This window comes from Eulemur rufifrons, chromosome 6 (assembly GCF_041146395.1).
Source record: "Eulemur rufifrons isolate Redbay chromosome 6, OSU_ERuf_1, whole genome shotgun sequence".
In the NCBI taxonomy this organism is placed as follows: Eukaryota; Metazoa; Chordata; class Mammalia; order Primates; family Lemuridae; genus Eulemur; species Eulemur rufifrons.
Window position 1 is genome coordinate 101,109,909 of NC_090988.1, and position 14,598 is coordinate 101,124,506.

Here is a 14,598-nt window from a genome sequence, read left to right on the forward strand (position 1 = left end):
GGCTACAGTCTGCCTTCTGGGCAGCGGGAGCAGCAGGGTTTCCCCTGGATAATGGGTGTGCTCCACTTTCCTCTTGGGGACCACCCAAAGGGTTCAGCTGTCCTTCTGCAGAAACCAAAGCCACCAGTCAGCCCCCCGAATCCAATGTACATAAGACCCCCCCCATGGAGCCTCTGCTGGTGTCTCAGTCAGGCCCAGGCTCCTTTGAGGGGCAGCTGGGCCCCAGCCTGGGAGTGTGGAGCCCAGAACATCATCTTGGCCCAACTACCGAGTTTCTCAGTGAAACTCTCTGGGCCTCAGTTTCCCTATTGTAAGGCGTTGAGTTCAGTGGTGCCCAAGGCCTCCTGAGAAGTCATAGGCTGATTCCTAAAAGTCCTCTTCATATCAACTTTCCTGCTCAAAAGCCTGCAGTGGCTCCCCAGTGCCCTGGGAATTGGCCCCTTTGGCCGGCAAGGCCTCTGCCACGGACACCAGTGCCCCTGCCCACACAGCCCCCCAAGGGGTCCCTGCCAGCCTCCAGCTCCTGCCCGTGCCCAGGTCATACTGCTCATGAGGCTGGCCTCCTGCTCTCGCTGGCCCCCGACGCCCTCCCATCCTCCTGTTCCGAGGACCAGCTGCAAAAAAGCCTGGGAGTCACTCGGCCCAGGTTTGAATTCCAGCTCTGCCATTTAGGACCTGTGTGGCCTTGGACAAGTCAGCTCACCTGTCCGAGCTTCGGCTTCATCCCAGAGGGGATTAGATGAGACAGTCGTCTAAGTCCCCAGTGTGGAGCCAGCATGGGGTGGGCGCACCAGGACTGTGAGCTCAGACAGGTTTCTTCTTTCTTTCTTTCTTTTTTTGAGGCAGAGTCTCACTCTGTTGCCCAGGCTAGAGTGCCGTGGCATCAGCCTGGCTCACAGCAACCTCAAACTCCTGGGCTCAAGCAATCCTCCTGCCTCAGCCTCCCGAGTAGCTGGGACTACAGGCATGCGCCACCATGCCCAGCTAATTTTTTCCATGTATATTTTTAGTTGTCCAGCTAATTTCTTTCTATATTTTTTTAGTAGAGACAGGGTCTCACTCGTGCTCAGGCTGGTCTCGAACTCCTGAGCTCAAACGATCCTCCCGCCTCGGCCTCCCAGAGTGTTAGGATTACAGGCGTGAGCCATCTCGCCTGGATTCAGACAGGTTTCTGATGGGGACACTCTTGTAAAACACCACTGGGTTGATGAGAGAGCGGAAGGGAGGGAGAGGCAGTAGCAGGTGGGACACAGAGTCAGCTCTGGCTGGTGCAGAGAAAGGGGAGTCAGCCACCTCCCCGAGGGACAGGGGACACAGAAATGAACCCAACCCAATCCCTGCCCTCAGAGGAGGACTGTAAGGTTCACCAGAGACCAGAGAGTAAGCTGGGCCCCCAGGGGCACCCGAGCCACTGCAGGAGGGAGGGGTGGGGAGGGAGTGTTGGGGAGTGGGGGTCCCAGGGGCCAAGGCTGGGAGGGCGTCACTAGGCGTGTCTGGAGAGCTGAGAGGCAGCGTAAGGGTGAACAGGACAGCGACAGGTGGGGAATATTCTGAAGGGCCGCACGGGACGGGCAGGGGGTGGTCTTCACCCTGAGGGCAGCAGGTCTGCACAGGGAATGACGGATATTCTAGAATTTTTCTGACCCCAGATTACCTAATAGCTGGCAAGAGGTGCCAGGCAGGCTCAGGGACCATGGCCGGAAGTGGCCACAGCAATTCAGGAAGGAGAGGATGGGGGCCCTCAGGGTTGGGGTGAGGCCCACTCGCACTGACAGAGGCTTCCTGGAACTTCGGGGGACCCTCGGCCCCCTCAGTCCACGAGCAGCAGAAGGCCACCCAGAGCTCCAGGCCACCTTCGGCCCCTGCTTGGGCCCTTCTGGCTGCCTGCTCCGCGGGCTGGCGTCTGTGACCCTGGGTAACATGTGAGAACAGGGAACATTCACACACGTGTGTCGCTCCCGAGGGTACGCGTGCACACTGTGTGTGAGTGTGTGCGGACAACAGAACTCACACGAGGCCGGCAGCTGCTGCCCATTTTGCTCACGGCTGTCTTTTTCGTGGATTGGGACCTCCCGGCTGCTATAATGGTAACATCCTGCGAGGTGAACCCCTCCTGCAGGCAGTCCCCTGGGTGGATCCTGCAGGTTTAGCACCTTCAACTCCTCTGTGTCTCCAGACCGCTCTGGGGCCTGACACCGCTGTGGGGCCTGAAGTCCAGCCTCAGACTCGCCCTGCACAAGACAGCGCAGGAAGGGGCAGAGGGTCCCCTGTGCCCACCCCTCAGTGACCACAGCACAGCTTTCCTCTCACAATTTGTATTGGTTGCCAAGGACAGCCCCTCTCCCAGGGGAGGCCAAGTGCATTCATATCTTGCGGCTGCCAAAGACAGGGCGGTTCACGTGCTCAGGGGAGGCCAGGAAGGCCTTGAGCTTGGGCCGGGCACTGAGGCGCGCCACGTAGGCGGACAGCAGGGGGAAGGTGTCCAGACAGCCCGGCACCAGGACCTGGTGGGCCAGCAGCAAGTCCAGCAGGTTGTAGTCGGCGAAGGAGATCTGCAGGGCAGGGGACGAGAGGGACTCAGCCAGGTCAGAAGGAGAGAGGCTTCGGAAGCCGGAACACTGGCTGCTCCCCGGCTCTGCCTCTCCTCCGGTGAACGGGCCCACTCTGGGCCTCAGTTTGCCCTTCTGAGAAATGGACCTACAATGGGCTGGGAGAGGCTCACCTGGTCACCCACGATGAAGGCCTGGCCCCCCTGGTTCTGGGCCAGCAGGGTCTCAAAAGGCTTCAGGTGCCCGGGCAGCTCCTGAACATACTGGGCTTTGCCCTCCTCCTGCGAACGGGAGTGATCCCAGCTGGGGGCATGCAGCAAGGCTGGCCAGGGTGACCTCCTGGCCCCGATCACCTTGTCCCAGAGCACCATCCCTTACTCACGTAGTTATGGTGGATGAGGTGGCCACAGCGCTTGCGATGGTCTTCTACCCCATCGTTGACCACGTCCACCAGCGCCGCCTCCCGCTGGTCCTTGCCATAGAGCCCTGGGTCAGCAGCCAGGCAGCCCGATCAGGTTCTGTCCTCTCCCCCAAAAGCCCAGAAGCCTCAGGCCTGGGTCACCAGGACCCCTCTCTGATCCCTCGCTTTGGAGGGCCTTCTCTGCCCACCTCTGCTGCTCCCATCTGCATGGTGTGAGGGGTCTGTAGACCCACACGTGTCTTCTGGGTCCCTGGCACTTGGGTATTTCCTGCCCAGATGGCACCAACCCCACATCTGCCCCCACAAAGGGAGGACCAAGCCTCTGATGTGTGCCTCCCCAGGCCCAGAGGCGGCTGTTTGTGGGGCCCTGGACAGGACTCAGGAGGGTGGGCTGCTGTGTCCATATGCACTGCAGGACACCATCAGGGCAGGAAGACAAGGTGACAGACCCGGTGGGGGACCTCTGTCCTCACCCTTGGGTCCACAGAAGTTGGGGTAGGCTGGGCCTGGACTGCTCCTGCTGCTTCTCTGCCCCCTTCCCTGGTTGCCATGCCCTCTGGGACCCCGGGCTTTCCTGGACCCCACAAGCTGGCCAAAAGGAGACAGCATATCCCTGAGCCATGTTCCTGCCACTCCTGAAACATAGCCACAGGCCAGCTCACTGTGAGCATGGGTTTTCCGGATTCAGATGTGATGGAGAAGAAATGGGCAGGGAGGTCTACTTGGAAGCCCCTGGCCCCACTGGAAGTGGCTCTTGGCCTACACCAAAGCACTCATGGGGGTTGGTGGCCTCCTCTGAACTGTTGTCCAGGAAATGGGTATAGCAACCCCACCTGGTACTGCCTGGCTCGGGGCTAGCCCAAGCTGCACAGCCCTTGACCTTTGGGAACCCAGGCTCTGCACCTTCCTCTAGGGGCCACTGGCCTGCCCTCCAGCAGGGTAGGACTTTTGTGGCTGCAGGGGCAGCAGCTCAGGCCCCAGGACGTCCTGCCAGGTACCTATCAGGTACCTTTCTGGACTGGGCCACCTGAGGTCTCAGGACTCACCGAGCGAGCGCCCCAGGTGACGCAGCATGGCATTGGACTGGTACAGGGTGAGGTCTCCATCCTGGAACTTGGGGAGCTGCCCATACAGCTGGGGGGAGGCACGGCTCCATGAGGGGTGCTGAGCCTGGCTGCCCCCACCCTAGTCCTGCCCCCCAAGGCTCGGTCCCCACCCCCTGCCCGGACATGGTCACTCACACAGGAGGCCTTGAGTGAGCCCTGCTGCCAGGCCTCTTTGGTCACCACCTCCTCCTTCCAGCTCTGGCCCTGGTCCGCCAGTAGCATGCGCAGGGCCTCGCAGCGCCCTGATGTGAGGGGACAGGACAGGGGCATGGGGACTCCGGGAGAGACCCAGCCTCACAGCGACCTGAGGAGGGGTCAGCAGGGTGGGGAGGGGACACATAGACAAGCCAGAAACCCTAGCGTGGGAGCTTCCTAGGGAGAGGATGGAAGTGCGGAGAAACGGCAGAGCCCATGACCCAGCAGTGCCTTGGAGAGGGGGATGCGTGGAGAACCCGGCCCTGCAGGGAAACAGCGACCCAAAGTGCAGCCCGTGTCCCTACGGGGCTGCAGCCCTGGGGAAGGCAGGTGCAGGCCCCGCCCCCTCCGGCGCCGGCCCGGCCCGGCCCGGGAACGGCTTCAGGGCCCCCAGCGCCTTTCGTCCTCCTGCCAGAGCTAGGCCGCACCTCGGGCCGGGAAGTAGACGATGGTGTACGGCGGCACTAGGAAGACAGACAGACAGGATGATGACCGCGATGAAGGAGGACACCCGACGGGGCAGCAGGGCCCGGGGGCAGACAGCTGGGGCCAGACCCGGGACAGGGCATGGCCCCGCCCCGCCCCCACCGGGGCGCCCGGTACTCACTGGCAGAGCAGCGAAGCGCAGCAGGAAGCAGGAAGGCGCCCACAGGTCTTATATTTGCTGTTCTGCTCCACCCCCTCATCCCTCCCTGCCCTGCCCCAGGAATGCACCCAGTCACCGAGCCTGGTGTGGCAGGTTGGGGCAAGAAGGCGATGAGTGTGGCCCGGGCAGTGCTGGCCATCTGTGTGGGCCTCCCCTGCCTGCAGGGCAGTGGTTTGCAAGAGGCATCCACACCTAGCTTTACACGTTAACACGCCCCGCAGCACACACCCCCAAACCACACAGCTCCTGGTGGCCCACAGAGGGCCAGGGCTGAGGACCTTGTCACTGCCTTGTCCCCAGCGCCAGCACACAGGTGCTCAGTGAGTGCTTGTTACATGAATGAATGCAGTTTCAGTAAACAGACATATTCATACACACAACTTCTCTTTGTGAGGATAACGATCGCAAGCCCTTAGGGCTGAGGACTTTACATACATCACAACTCCAAGACCCGTGCTCATTTTACAGAGGCGGAAACAAGCACAGAGAGGTGAAATGGCATCCCAAAGTCACACAGCTAGTAAACAGGACTTAAAACACAGGTCTGGCAGGCTCCAGGGGCCTCGCTTTTAACCCTCATTCTTTCCTCTTCTAGGCCTTGTCATTTGGGGAAACCAGAACATGACACCCCAAAATATGCCTCTTGGACATAAAAATTAATTTTGAGCTGAAAGCAATTTAGAAGCAGCAAATGGAGGAAGAGCTTTCTCTGTCCCTCTCCTTTCCTGCCTAAAGGTAGAATGTACATTCTCCTTTACTGGCGACAACTCCAGGTGCTTATTACCTTAGCCCAGGCCCCAGAAGAATTCCCAGACAAATCTCGCTCCGTCAGCTTCCTGCCATATATTTACCTTCCCACAGTCTCCCACCCTTGGCAGCCTAAAACTGCTTTCTTTGTCTTTTGATAGGACAAAGGTATTGTTCCTTGCGGAAGCTGCGGTGCAAGTGGAGTTCTAGCCACTGCTTGGAGTTCCTTTTCATTCACGGTTTCTTGCCCAGCTAAGACTTCATGAAGGTTGAGGAAAATATTGTTTTTCCTCCCCTACATAGTCTCCAAACCATGTCTTGACTGAGTCTGAGAGCCCTACACCCTCCAAATGCAGGCCGGGCACAGTGGATGGGAAGACCACCGACTGGGGTGGGCAGGGTCCCCTGGGCCTAGGAGGGCTGAGTCCTGCCTGGCGGAGCGCAGTGCCCACCTCCCTGCAGGCTCACCCGGCGCCCCCAGTCCAGCTCTCCTCCCGGCTGCCCCCTGCCCCGAGGAAGGTGCCTTCCCAGGTGCAGAACTCCCCGCCCAAAGCAAGGGGTAAAACCAAAACGTCACCCTAATCAGGAGCACCCCTGCAGCCAGGGCTTTCCACTCCCCTCACTGGAGCCCACAGCTGCCTGGGGCTGGGGAGCGGGGTTCTCATGCCTGACTCACAGCTGGAGGAACATCTGCCCAGCATATAGCAGATTACAAAGAGCTTTCAATACAAATGGTCTCATTTCATCTCCATGACAACAGAGGCGGGAGGGGGAATTGTTCCCATTATACAGAAGAGGACACCAAGGCTCAGAGAGGTTCATTCACCAGCCCTGGCCTGGAGCACCCCTGCCCCCACTTCCTTTGTGTAAAAGTTTCATGGTCTGTGTGGGTGGCTGTCCCTCGGTCCAGCTTGGCACTGTGCTGTGGTGTTCCACATGATTGCTTTTACCCACAGTCCTCTGGCTCTGCAGGCCTAGCCTGTGGGCTCGCTCTGTGGCTACTCTGGGGCCTCCTCCTCTTCCTCCCAGAAGCACAGCTCTCCCGGGTTGATGGGCCAGGACCTCCCTCTGGCCGAAGAATGTTCCAGAAGGCTGCACATTGAATCCCTCAGGAGAGATTTCCAAGCCAGGCTTTGTCCTCCACCTCGACACAAAGCCTTTGCTCCCTGACTGAAAACTCTTTTGCCCACTGTACTCTGCCCAGTTATGGCCCCCACTGCTTTGCATTGTACTTTGGGACACACATTTCTCACCACTTCCTGCCTTCTTACATGGTCGTGTAGACATGGGATCATTCATCACATGTGGTGCCCACCGTGTTTTGAGCCCTTCCTATGTGCCAGGAACCTGCCGGGTCCTTTATCAGTTAATTTTCACAGTGGCACTGTGAGGTGGATGCTAGGTCAACCCACATCTGTCAGATAAGGAAACTGAGGCTAAAAGAGGTGAAATATTTTTCCCAGGGTCACAAGTCCAGTGCACGGGGGAACCCAGGCCTGCAGGCACTTTCCACAACCTTGTAGAGAACAGAGGGGATTCCTGTCTGCCAGGAATGTTTCCGGGGGTGATCCGCCTGGGAGGCCAGTGCAGGGGGCTGAGGGACGCTGAAGGCTGAGGTAGCGTGGACGATCCCGTCCTGCCCGGACCGCCCGGCCAGCGGCCACGCGCCTCTCGCTCCTGGCCTGTGCTCGGATCCTCGGGCCCACCTGTGGGCACGTGGAGGCTTTCCTCAGCCTCTACTGCGTCAGCTCCTCGGCCCCCGTCACAGCGAGGTCCCTGGAGGCCTGCAGGGCCCTTCCCTGCACAACCAGCCGCGGCAATCCTGGTTTGCTGAATGTGCATCTCCCACCAGGTGGAAGGTTCCAGGAGGCAGAGACTGGTTCCCAGCACCCAGGAAGGCACATGCAGGTGCTCAACAAACATTTGCTGAAGATTCAGCCCCTCTGAAATGTTCTCTGACCTCTTGCCACCCTCAGCCCCTCCAGAGGCTGCTAGCCCCTCCCTCCCTCCCGAGGGCCTCCACAGACGTAATGCCAGGTCCCAGCTCTTGGGACCCTCCAAGTTCATGGCTGGCCCCTGCCAGGAATCCCAGCTCTCACCTGGGGGCCGGGGGGACAGGCACAGCTGGAACACTGGCAGGCAATGCCTAAAGTGTTGCCCAGTCCCTCACCTCCTGATGCGGTGACGCCACACACTTGGAGGCTGTCTGGTGTCCCTTTTCTTTGTTAGATGTGCCTGAGAGAGGGGTCCTCAGGGAAGGTGGGGATCTGTCATGTGGCCCCAGCAGCTGGCCCGGGGCTGGTCCAGCCGGCCTCAGAGGTTTGCTGGGGGATATATGAATGGATGGCCATGCGTGGCCGGGAGAGGCCAGAGCCACCAGCTCAGGTGGCAGGCTTCTGGTGGGATCTGGTTCCCTTGGACAAAGGCTGGTGTGGGGGCAGGTGAATAAATCATGAAGGGCCTGGAGCAGGGCCAGGGCAGGACGACTGACCTCATTCGGGAGCTGAGGAGCAGGCAGCTGGGTGGTGAGTGGGCTGGGGCACGGCACGGAGGCACGGGAGGCCAGGGGGCTGCCTGGCCCACCGCCACCCCTTCCGTTAGAAGCAAGAGGCTGCAGGTCAGCAGGACCAGGCAGAGGCGCCACAGGAGAAGGCAGGGGGGTAAGGGGCAGCGCAGAGGCACCCTGGGGCTGGGGGGAGCATAAGAGGAGGGGGAGCTGCCTTTCCAGAATCCTAGAGCCGTCCTGGGGGTGGGGGGGGGAATAGGAAGACCAAGGACAGACAGACAGAAGACAGACCGATGTGAGAAAGAGGAAGGGAGCCAGCAGAGACGGGCAAGACCCAGAGACACCGCTGCACAGAGACAGAGACAGATGGCGGCGGAGGGGGATGGAGAGAGGGACCACAGGTGACACCCACAGAGACATCACAGAGCAGGGGGCAGAGGGTGAGATGGAAATAGAGCAGGAGGGCGTGGTAGGGCAGAGAGACTGAGGCAGAACACTAGGTGGGGAGGAGGCCAAAGGCAGGCAGGAGGGCAGGCGACCAGACCGGCAAGGACAGGCAGGGGAGACCCGGGTGCAATTTGCAGCCGGCACAAGGGGCTTTGCCAGGCTGATGGGGCATGTGAGGGTCTGCATGGAGCTGAGAGCGACTTCAGGGGCCTGGGGCTCTTCCAGCTCTTAGAGAGAGGAACAGGGAGAAGAGCTGCAGGGACCCAGGGACCACACCTGCAGCTGCCCACTAGGCCACCCTCCCACAGGACTCGGGAGGCTGCACAGGGACGGTGTCCCTCAGCCAGGAAGAGGTGCCTCACCTCGCCTCGTCTCTCCATGGCCCTGCCCCAGGGCCCAGCAGATGGCAGCCCCGACTCTGGGGACCCCAGCCCCTCTGGGGGCGGTCCAGGCACCAGCCAGGCCTCTGCCAGCCCAGCAGCCACCAGGCGACGGGTGCTCCTCCGGGAGCTCGAGGCCCAGGTGCAGGCAGCCTACGGGCAGGTAAAGGGGGTGGGGGCGTCCTCGACTGGGGGGACCATGTGTGAACAGCAGGGATCCCACAGCCCAAGTGGGACCCTGCAGGACAGACCCAGTGCCAAGTCCAGGAGGGGCCCGAGGACACACATGTTAGATGGAGGGGTCTGTCAGTTGGTGCCCCTCCCTACCTCTGTGCCCAGGGAGCCCTGCCACCACCGCCACCACCACCACCACCACCACGGCAGCCAAAGCAGACCCCTGCCGGCTCCTCGCACAGGGCCGGGGCTGGTGGGGCTGGAAAGCACCCCGAGGCGGGGGGCCCAGGGTCCTGGTAAGGAGAGGCAGGGGCTGTCTGCCTGGGCCAAGGTTGCCGCCCCTCTCTGGGAGGCACTGGAGGAGGGTCTGCAATGCTTCTGGCGCCTGGAGTGCGCTGCCTTTCTGAGGGGAGAGAAGTCCCACCCGCCCTGCACACTGGGCACCTGCCTCCCTCCTCCCAGGACCCAGGTCCTGCTTCTGAAGATGTCAAATCTCTCCTGATTGGGAGAGATTAGGGGCAGGGTGGGGGCAGAAGGGTGCTGGAGAGGGGGTGTCTGGAAGACCCTCAGGAGGAAGTGTAGAGAGGCTGTGCCTTCCAGGGGGCCCTGGGCCCAAGTGGCCTCCCTCACCAGCAGAGATGCTCAGAGATAATCCCGGATTAGGACCCAAGCCCCGGGCCCAGGGCCCCCCGCCTGCCCACCCGCCCCCGATCTTCCCCACAAAACCCCAGGAAAATCCCCTGCAGTACTCCCAGGCTGGCACTGGGAGCGGCTGGGGGCTGGCGGGCGTCTGCAGCATCCGCTGAGTCCCAGCCCCGGGCCGCCCCGGGGACTCCAGGCCTGGCATGGTCCAGGGCCCATGGGGAACTGTGCCAAGCGGCCCCGGCGCCGGGGGCCTAAGGTAGGAGGGCTAAGGGGGAGAAGTCAAGGCCAGATGGCAGGGCTGGACCTCGAAGGGCCAGGTGGGGTGGGCAGAGTTCTGGGAGGGCCAGGCTGGGGTTGGAGGTGTACACAGGGATGGGGGCTGGCTATGCGCTGCCTCAGAACAAGATTTTTTTCTTGGAAGCCCCCAGACTCCGCCTCATCCTGGTCTTGCCTCCCACAGACCACTGGGTCTCCCTGCCAAGCTCCCCAGGTCCCCAGCTGCCCATCCAGCTGCCCCAGCCCTGTGGCAGGTCCCTGCTCTCTGCCAGCCAGCCCTGACTGGGAGACACAGAGCTAGAACACAGGATCTCACTCTGCCCCTGGCTTTCACAGTGACCTTGGCCAAGTCCCTTGCCTTTTCTGGGCCTGGGTTTGCCCAGCTGAACAGTTAGGGGATGGCCCCTTCTAGCCTAAAGTGTTAATGGGTGAGGGTCCTGAACAGCCTGAACCCCTTCCCCACGGTCCTGTGCTGGGTTCCAAAGAGAGAAGAGGCTGGTGAGTGGGGGTGGGAAGGGGCGGTAGGGCCTGGTGCTCAGCAGCCACTGCCCCAGCTCACGGCTGGCTCTGCTGCAGGACCCCTGGCAGTGGCCCAGCTCCCCCGCAGGGGGCTCCCACCACAGCCTCGGCCCCAGCCCCAAGGAGCAGGGGGGCCCTGGGACGGGCGTCCAGGGCTACTCGGTGCTCAGCAGCCTGGTGGGGCCTGCCTGCATCTTCCTGCGGCCCAGCATCGCCGCCACCCAACTCGTATGTACGGCCACCGGCCCGCAAGCCTGCCTACCCTTGTCCCCTCGCTTTGCCTCTCCTCGAACCGGGGGAGAGATTGAGCGGGGACATCAGAGCAAAAGCATACAGATCCAGGGTGGGAGGCACAGAGGGGCAGAAAATGACAACTCCAGAAACAGAGGAGAGATCAACAGTGACACTGAGGCTGGCAGGGCCAAGTCTGAGCTTCTACCTGTCCCCCAAGATCCACCTCTGGCAAAAGGAGCTCCGTGCCCTAGAAGAGGGTGACAGGGTGGGTGGGGAAGGCCATGGGAGCGACCTGGGCAGGCAGCAGGGAGGGGGCACCCCAGTCGCCCAGGCCAGTGAGCAGGACTTGGGGGGAGCCAGGTCTGAGCGGCATCAGACAGACACAGGCCCTGCGCGTGTGTGTCGAGGGGCAGGGCTGGGTGGAGAGCCTCGAGGAAAAAGAAGGGTGGGTGCAGGGCCTGGGAGGACCAGGGAACCCCTAACCCTGCTGTGCCCCCCAGGACCGGGAGCTGCGGCCCGAGGAGATTGAAGGTAAAGGTTTGAGAAGGAACTGGTTCCCTGGAGGGTGGGCACGGGGTGGAGACATAGGGTATGGGGCATCGGGTGGGGGCCTCGGCAGTCTCCAGGTGGAACTAGGAGCAGGAAGAAGGCTACAGGAGACCAGTTCCGGGAGATGGGGACAAGATTGAGCAGGAAGGGGTTGACAGATGTCCCCACTCCCAGCTGTCAGTTCCTCAGTCTCATTTGCTAGGCGAGTCACATTTGTTCATTCAGCTGACACTTCCTGGGTGCCCACTGTGTGCCTGGCCCTGTGCTGAGCGCTGGGAAACTTGGCAGGCTGGATAGACACAGTCCATGCCCTCTGGAGACCGACGTCAGTAAGTCAGCCATGAATACCAACGGTGCCAAGTACTCTCCAGGAAATGAACAAACAGGCTGGCACAGGACAAACTGAGAGAGAAGCCTTTCTTTAGTCGGTGACATAGGACCAAAGAGGAGGGGAAATGTTCCAGAGCGCAAGCTCTGTTCCTTCCTCTTCCTTTCTGTCTTTTTAAATTCACTGCTATACCCCCAGTGCCTAGAGCAGAGCTTGGCACACAGTAGATGCTCCTTAAATATCTGCTGAAAGAACAAATAGAAGGAACAGCATGTGAAAAGGCCCTGAGGCAGCAAAGACAAACTGGTGTTTACTAGGAGGGAATGATTGGACCAAGGGGAGAAGGAAGGGTAGCTGGTCCAGGCCAGGATCCAGGGGGCGGTGGGGGAAGGACTGACTCCACCCCACCTGGCAGAGCTGCAGGTCGCCTTCCAGGAGTTCGACCGAGACCGGGACGGCTACATCGGCTGCCGGGAGCTGGGCGCCTGCATGCGGACCCTGGGCTACATGCCCACCGAGATGGAGCTCATCGAGATCTCGCAGCAAATCAGTATGTGCCTCAGACTCGCCCCACTGCCCAGTCCTCCCCGTGCCCTGACCAGCACCAGGGAAGCCGGCAGCCCGGGCACAGAGGCGACTGCACAGGCTGTCCCCAGAGCCCAGGACCCTGGTCACTCTGCAGAATCTCACCATCCTCTCTGAGGTGGGCGGAGCAAGGACCATGATCCCCATTTTACAGATGAGGAAACTGAGTTTCTGAATAAGTGACTTGTCTGAGGTCACACAGGAAGTTCATGGAGCCAGGACTCAAACCCCACCGTACTCTTCAGGAAAATTAAGGAAAGCTCCAGGAAGTGTTAAGAGTGGTTTTCCTTTCACCGTTGGCCAATCTGTGGCTTGTGTGGAGCGTGATTCGCCCGGGGAGATACGGCCCAGCCTTTGGGCTCCGGGAGGGACGGGTCCACTTCAGAAGGGAGGGCGGAGGGCAGAGCAGGGCGGCCGGGGGCCGGGCAGGGTCTCCGAGGCCCTGGGTCTCTAACGGAGGGGCCCCCCAGGTGGCGGGAAGGTGGACTTTGAAGACTTCGTGGAGCTGATGGGCCCCAAGCTGCTGGCAGAGACGGCGGACATGATCGGCGTCCGGGAGCTGCGCGACGCCTTCCGGGAGGTGCGGCCACCGGGCGCGGGCGGGGGGCTGCGTGTCTGCAGCGGGTGGGGGGCTGAGCGAACGGTGACTGTCGGTGACCCGACTCCACCGCCGCCGCCGCCGCCACAGTTCGACACCAACGGGGACGGCTGCATCAGCGTGGGCGAGCTCCGGGCGGCCCTCAAGGCCCTGCTGGGGGAGCGCCTCAGCCAGCGCGAGGTGGACGAGATCCTGCGGGACATCGACCTCAACGGGGACGGCCTGGTGGACTTCGAAGGTACCTCCTGCCGCGCGCCGCGCCGCAGCACCCACCCTGGAAGGTTCTTAGCAGCTAGGGAAAGGACAAAGGGAGCATTGTCACTGCGAGCCCTCCCCTGCGCTAAGCACCGGGCGCCTCTCCTGGGCAGTGGTCACCGAGAACCGGGAGGCAGGGTCCTGGGGAAAGCTAGGCGCTCACTTAGCGAAAGGAGGTGTCTGGAGCCAACCTATGAACCTGGGCAGCCCCACCCAGAACGCAGCTCTTCCCCTGCGCTGCACTCCCATGCGGGAGAACAAGGATTAAATAATAACAGGAAGCCAGGGAAAATTAATCTGTAGAAGGGCTGGCTGGGCGCGCTGGCTGATGCCTGTAATGCCAGCACTTTGGGAGGCTGAGGTGGGAGGATCACTTGAGGACAGGAGTTCAAGCCCCACCTGGGCAACAGTGAGACCCCCATCTCTACTAAAAATAGAAAGAAATTAGCTGGAAAACTAAAAATAGAAAAAAGTAGCCAGGCATGGTGGCACACACCTGAAGTCCCAGCTCTTTAGGAGGCTGAGGCAGGAGGATCACTTGAGCCTAGGAGTTCAAGGTTGCAGTGAGCTATGATGACACCACTGCACTCTAGTGTGGGCAACAGAGCAAGACCTTGGACAAAAAAAAAAAAAAGAAAAGAAAAGAAAAGAAAAAGAAAAATAGAAAAGCATTCCCTAAAGTAGGGCCTAAAGTTGCTCCTAAGCTTCCTAGTGGTCAAAGCAAAAAGGAAAATAAGTTCAGTTACAAAGGATTGCTTGTTTGTTTGTTTGTTTCTCCATAAGACAAAGCCTCCTCTTCCTAGTCCTCAGGCCTATTCTGTATCAGATCCAGGGGATGTCATTGAAGGCCCTCCCCTCAACCACGCTCCCACCTTCCTGAAGCCTGGCAGATTGGCCTCACCCCTAGTGGGGTCCGGAGAGCATACCCCAAACCTTGGCTTTGTCCTGGCAGAGTTTGTGCGAATGATGTCTCGCTGAGCCTGTACAGAAACTGGAGGCAGCAGACAGAACTTGAGGACAGCCACAGCCTCTGCCCACCAGCACGTTCCTTGAAGCTCACCACCTCCAGCTGGGACCCTGCTCCCCTCCTGCCTGTCCCCACCTGTGTGCAACGCCCTTGCCTGCCGTCACCCCCAGCACTGTTGCTCCAGTAAAGCCCTCTGCATCATCGCTGATTCTCTGGGAATAAAGTATCTGCAAGGGGGGAGATGGGTTTTGCCTCCCACTTGCTTATTCTGGAGACCCCAATATTTGGCCCCGAAAAGTCAAGTCTTCGGGCTATCCTCTTGGACCATAAGCCCCTTTGATTGTGAGCCCCAGGTGGTTGGGGACCTTCTCCTCTTGCTCTCTGGATCTGGGCCCAACCCAGGGCAGTGTCAGGAAACGTCCCAGGAGCAAAGCCGACGACTTCTCCCAGGGCTCAGGTGTGTGCCGTCCT

The 14,598-nt window shown here is 60.6% G+C and overlaps 2 protein-coding genes across 5 annotated transcripts; one reads left to right on the forward strand and one right to left on the reverse strand.

Annotated features, from left to right (window-relative positions):
• Positions 1–2,333: 2,333 nt before the first annotated feature.
• On the reverse strand, positions 2,334–7,506 carry LOC138385032 (glutathione S-transferase P-like). Its single transcript, XM_069470665.1, has 7 exons — positions 7,371–7,506; positions 4,700–4,735; positions 4,212–4,318; positions 4,017–4,104; positions 2,932–3,035; positions 2,723–2,830; positions 2,334–2,552 (listed from the first exon to the last, which is right to left on the reverse strand). The coding sequence occupies exons 1-7, from the start codon at positions 7,504–7,506 to the stop codon at positions 2,364–2,366; spliced, it is 768 nt and encodes a 255-aa protein (XP_069326766.1). The 3' UTR covers positions 2,334–2,363.
• Positions 7,507–8,995: 1,489 nt separating this feature from the next.
• On the forward strand, positions 8,996–14,369 carry LOC138384678 (calcium-binding protein 2). Of its 4 annotated transcripts, none has more exons than XM_069470314.1 (7): positions 9,916–10,072; positions 10,669–10,843; positions 11,346–11,376; positions 12,138–12,272; positions 12,778–12,887; positions 12,996–13,143; positions 14,113–14,369. In XM_069470314.1, exons 1-7 carry the CDS (start codon positions 10,017–10,019, stop codon positions 14,136–14,138), a joined length of 681 nt encoding a protein of 226 aa, XP_069326415.1. In that variant the 5' UTR covers positions 9,916–10,016; the 3' UTR covers positions 14,139–14,369. The 4 variants fall into 4 exon arrangements, with proteins under 4 accessions (XP_069326418.1, XP_069326415.1, XP_069326417.1 ...); XM_069470316.1 differs by having other exon boundaries at positions 10,669–10,839; XM_069470317.1 differs by lacking the exons at positions 9,916–10,072; positions 10,669–10,843 and adding an exon at positions 8,996–9,160 and having other exon boundaries at positions 14,113–14,174.
• Positions 14,370–14,598: the final 229 nt, after the last annotated feature.

What these genes read in the sequence shown, in the direction of transcription:
- LOC138385032 (XM_069470665.1), bottom strand. Translation starts at nt 7,506, where the DNA reads ATGCACATTCAGCAAACCAGGATTGCCGCGGCTGGTTGTGCAGGGAAG. An exon ending in TCACCTGGGGCGCTCGCTCG is followed by an intron (nt 3,036 to 4,016) that starts GTGAGTCCTGAG and finishes CTGCTGACCCAG; the next exon opens with GGCTCTATGGCAAGGACCAG. An exon ending in ACCTCATCCACCATAACTAC is followed by an intron (nt 2,831 to 2,931) that starts GTGAGTAAGGGA and finishes TCCCGTTCGCAG; the next exon opens with GAGGAGGGCAAAGCCCAGTA.
- LOC138384678 (XM_069470314.1), top strand. Translation starts at nt 10,017, where the DNA reads ATGGTCCAGGGCCCATGGGGAACTGTGCCAAGCGGCCCCGGCGCCGGG. An exon ending in CGAGATCTCGCAGCAAATCA is followed by an intron (nt 12,273 to 12,777) that starts GTATGTGCCTCA and finishes GGGGCCCCCCAG; the next exon opens with GTGGCGGGAAGGTGGACTTT. An exon ending in CGGCCTGGTGGACTTCGAAG is followed by an intron (nt 13,144 to 14,112) that starts GTACCTCCTGCC and finishes TTGTCCTGGCAG; the next exon opens with AGTTTGTGCGAATGATGTCT.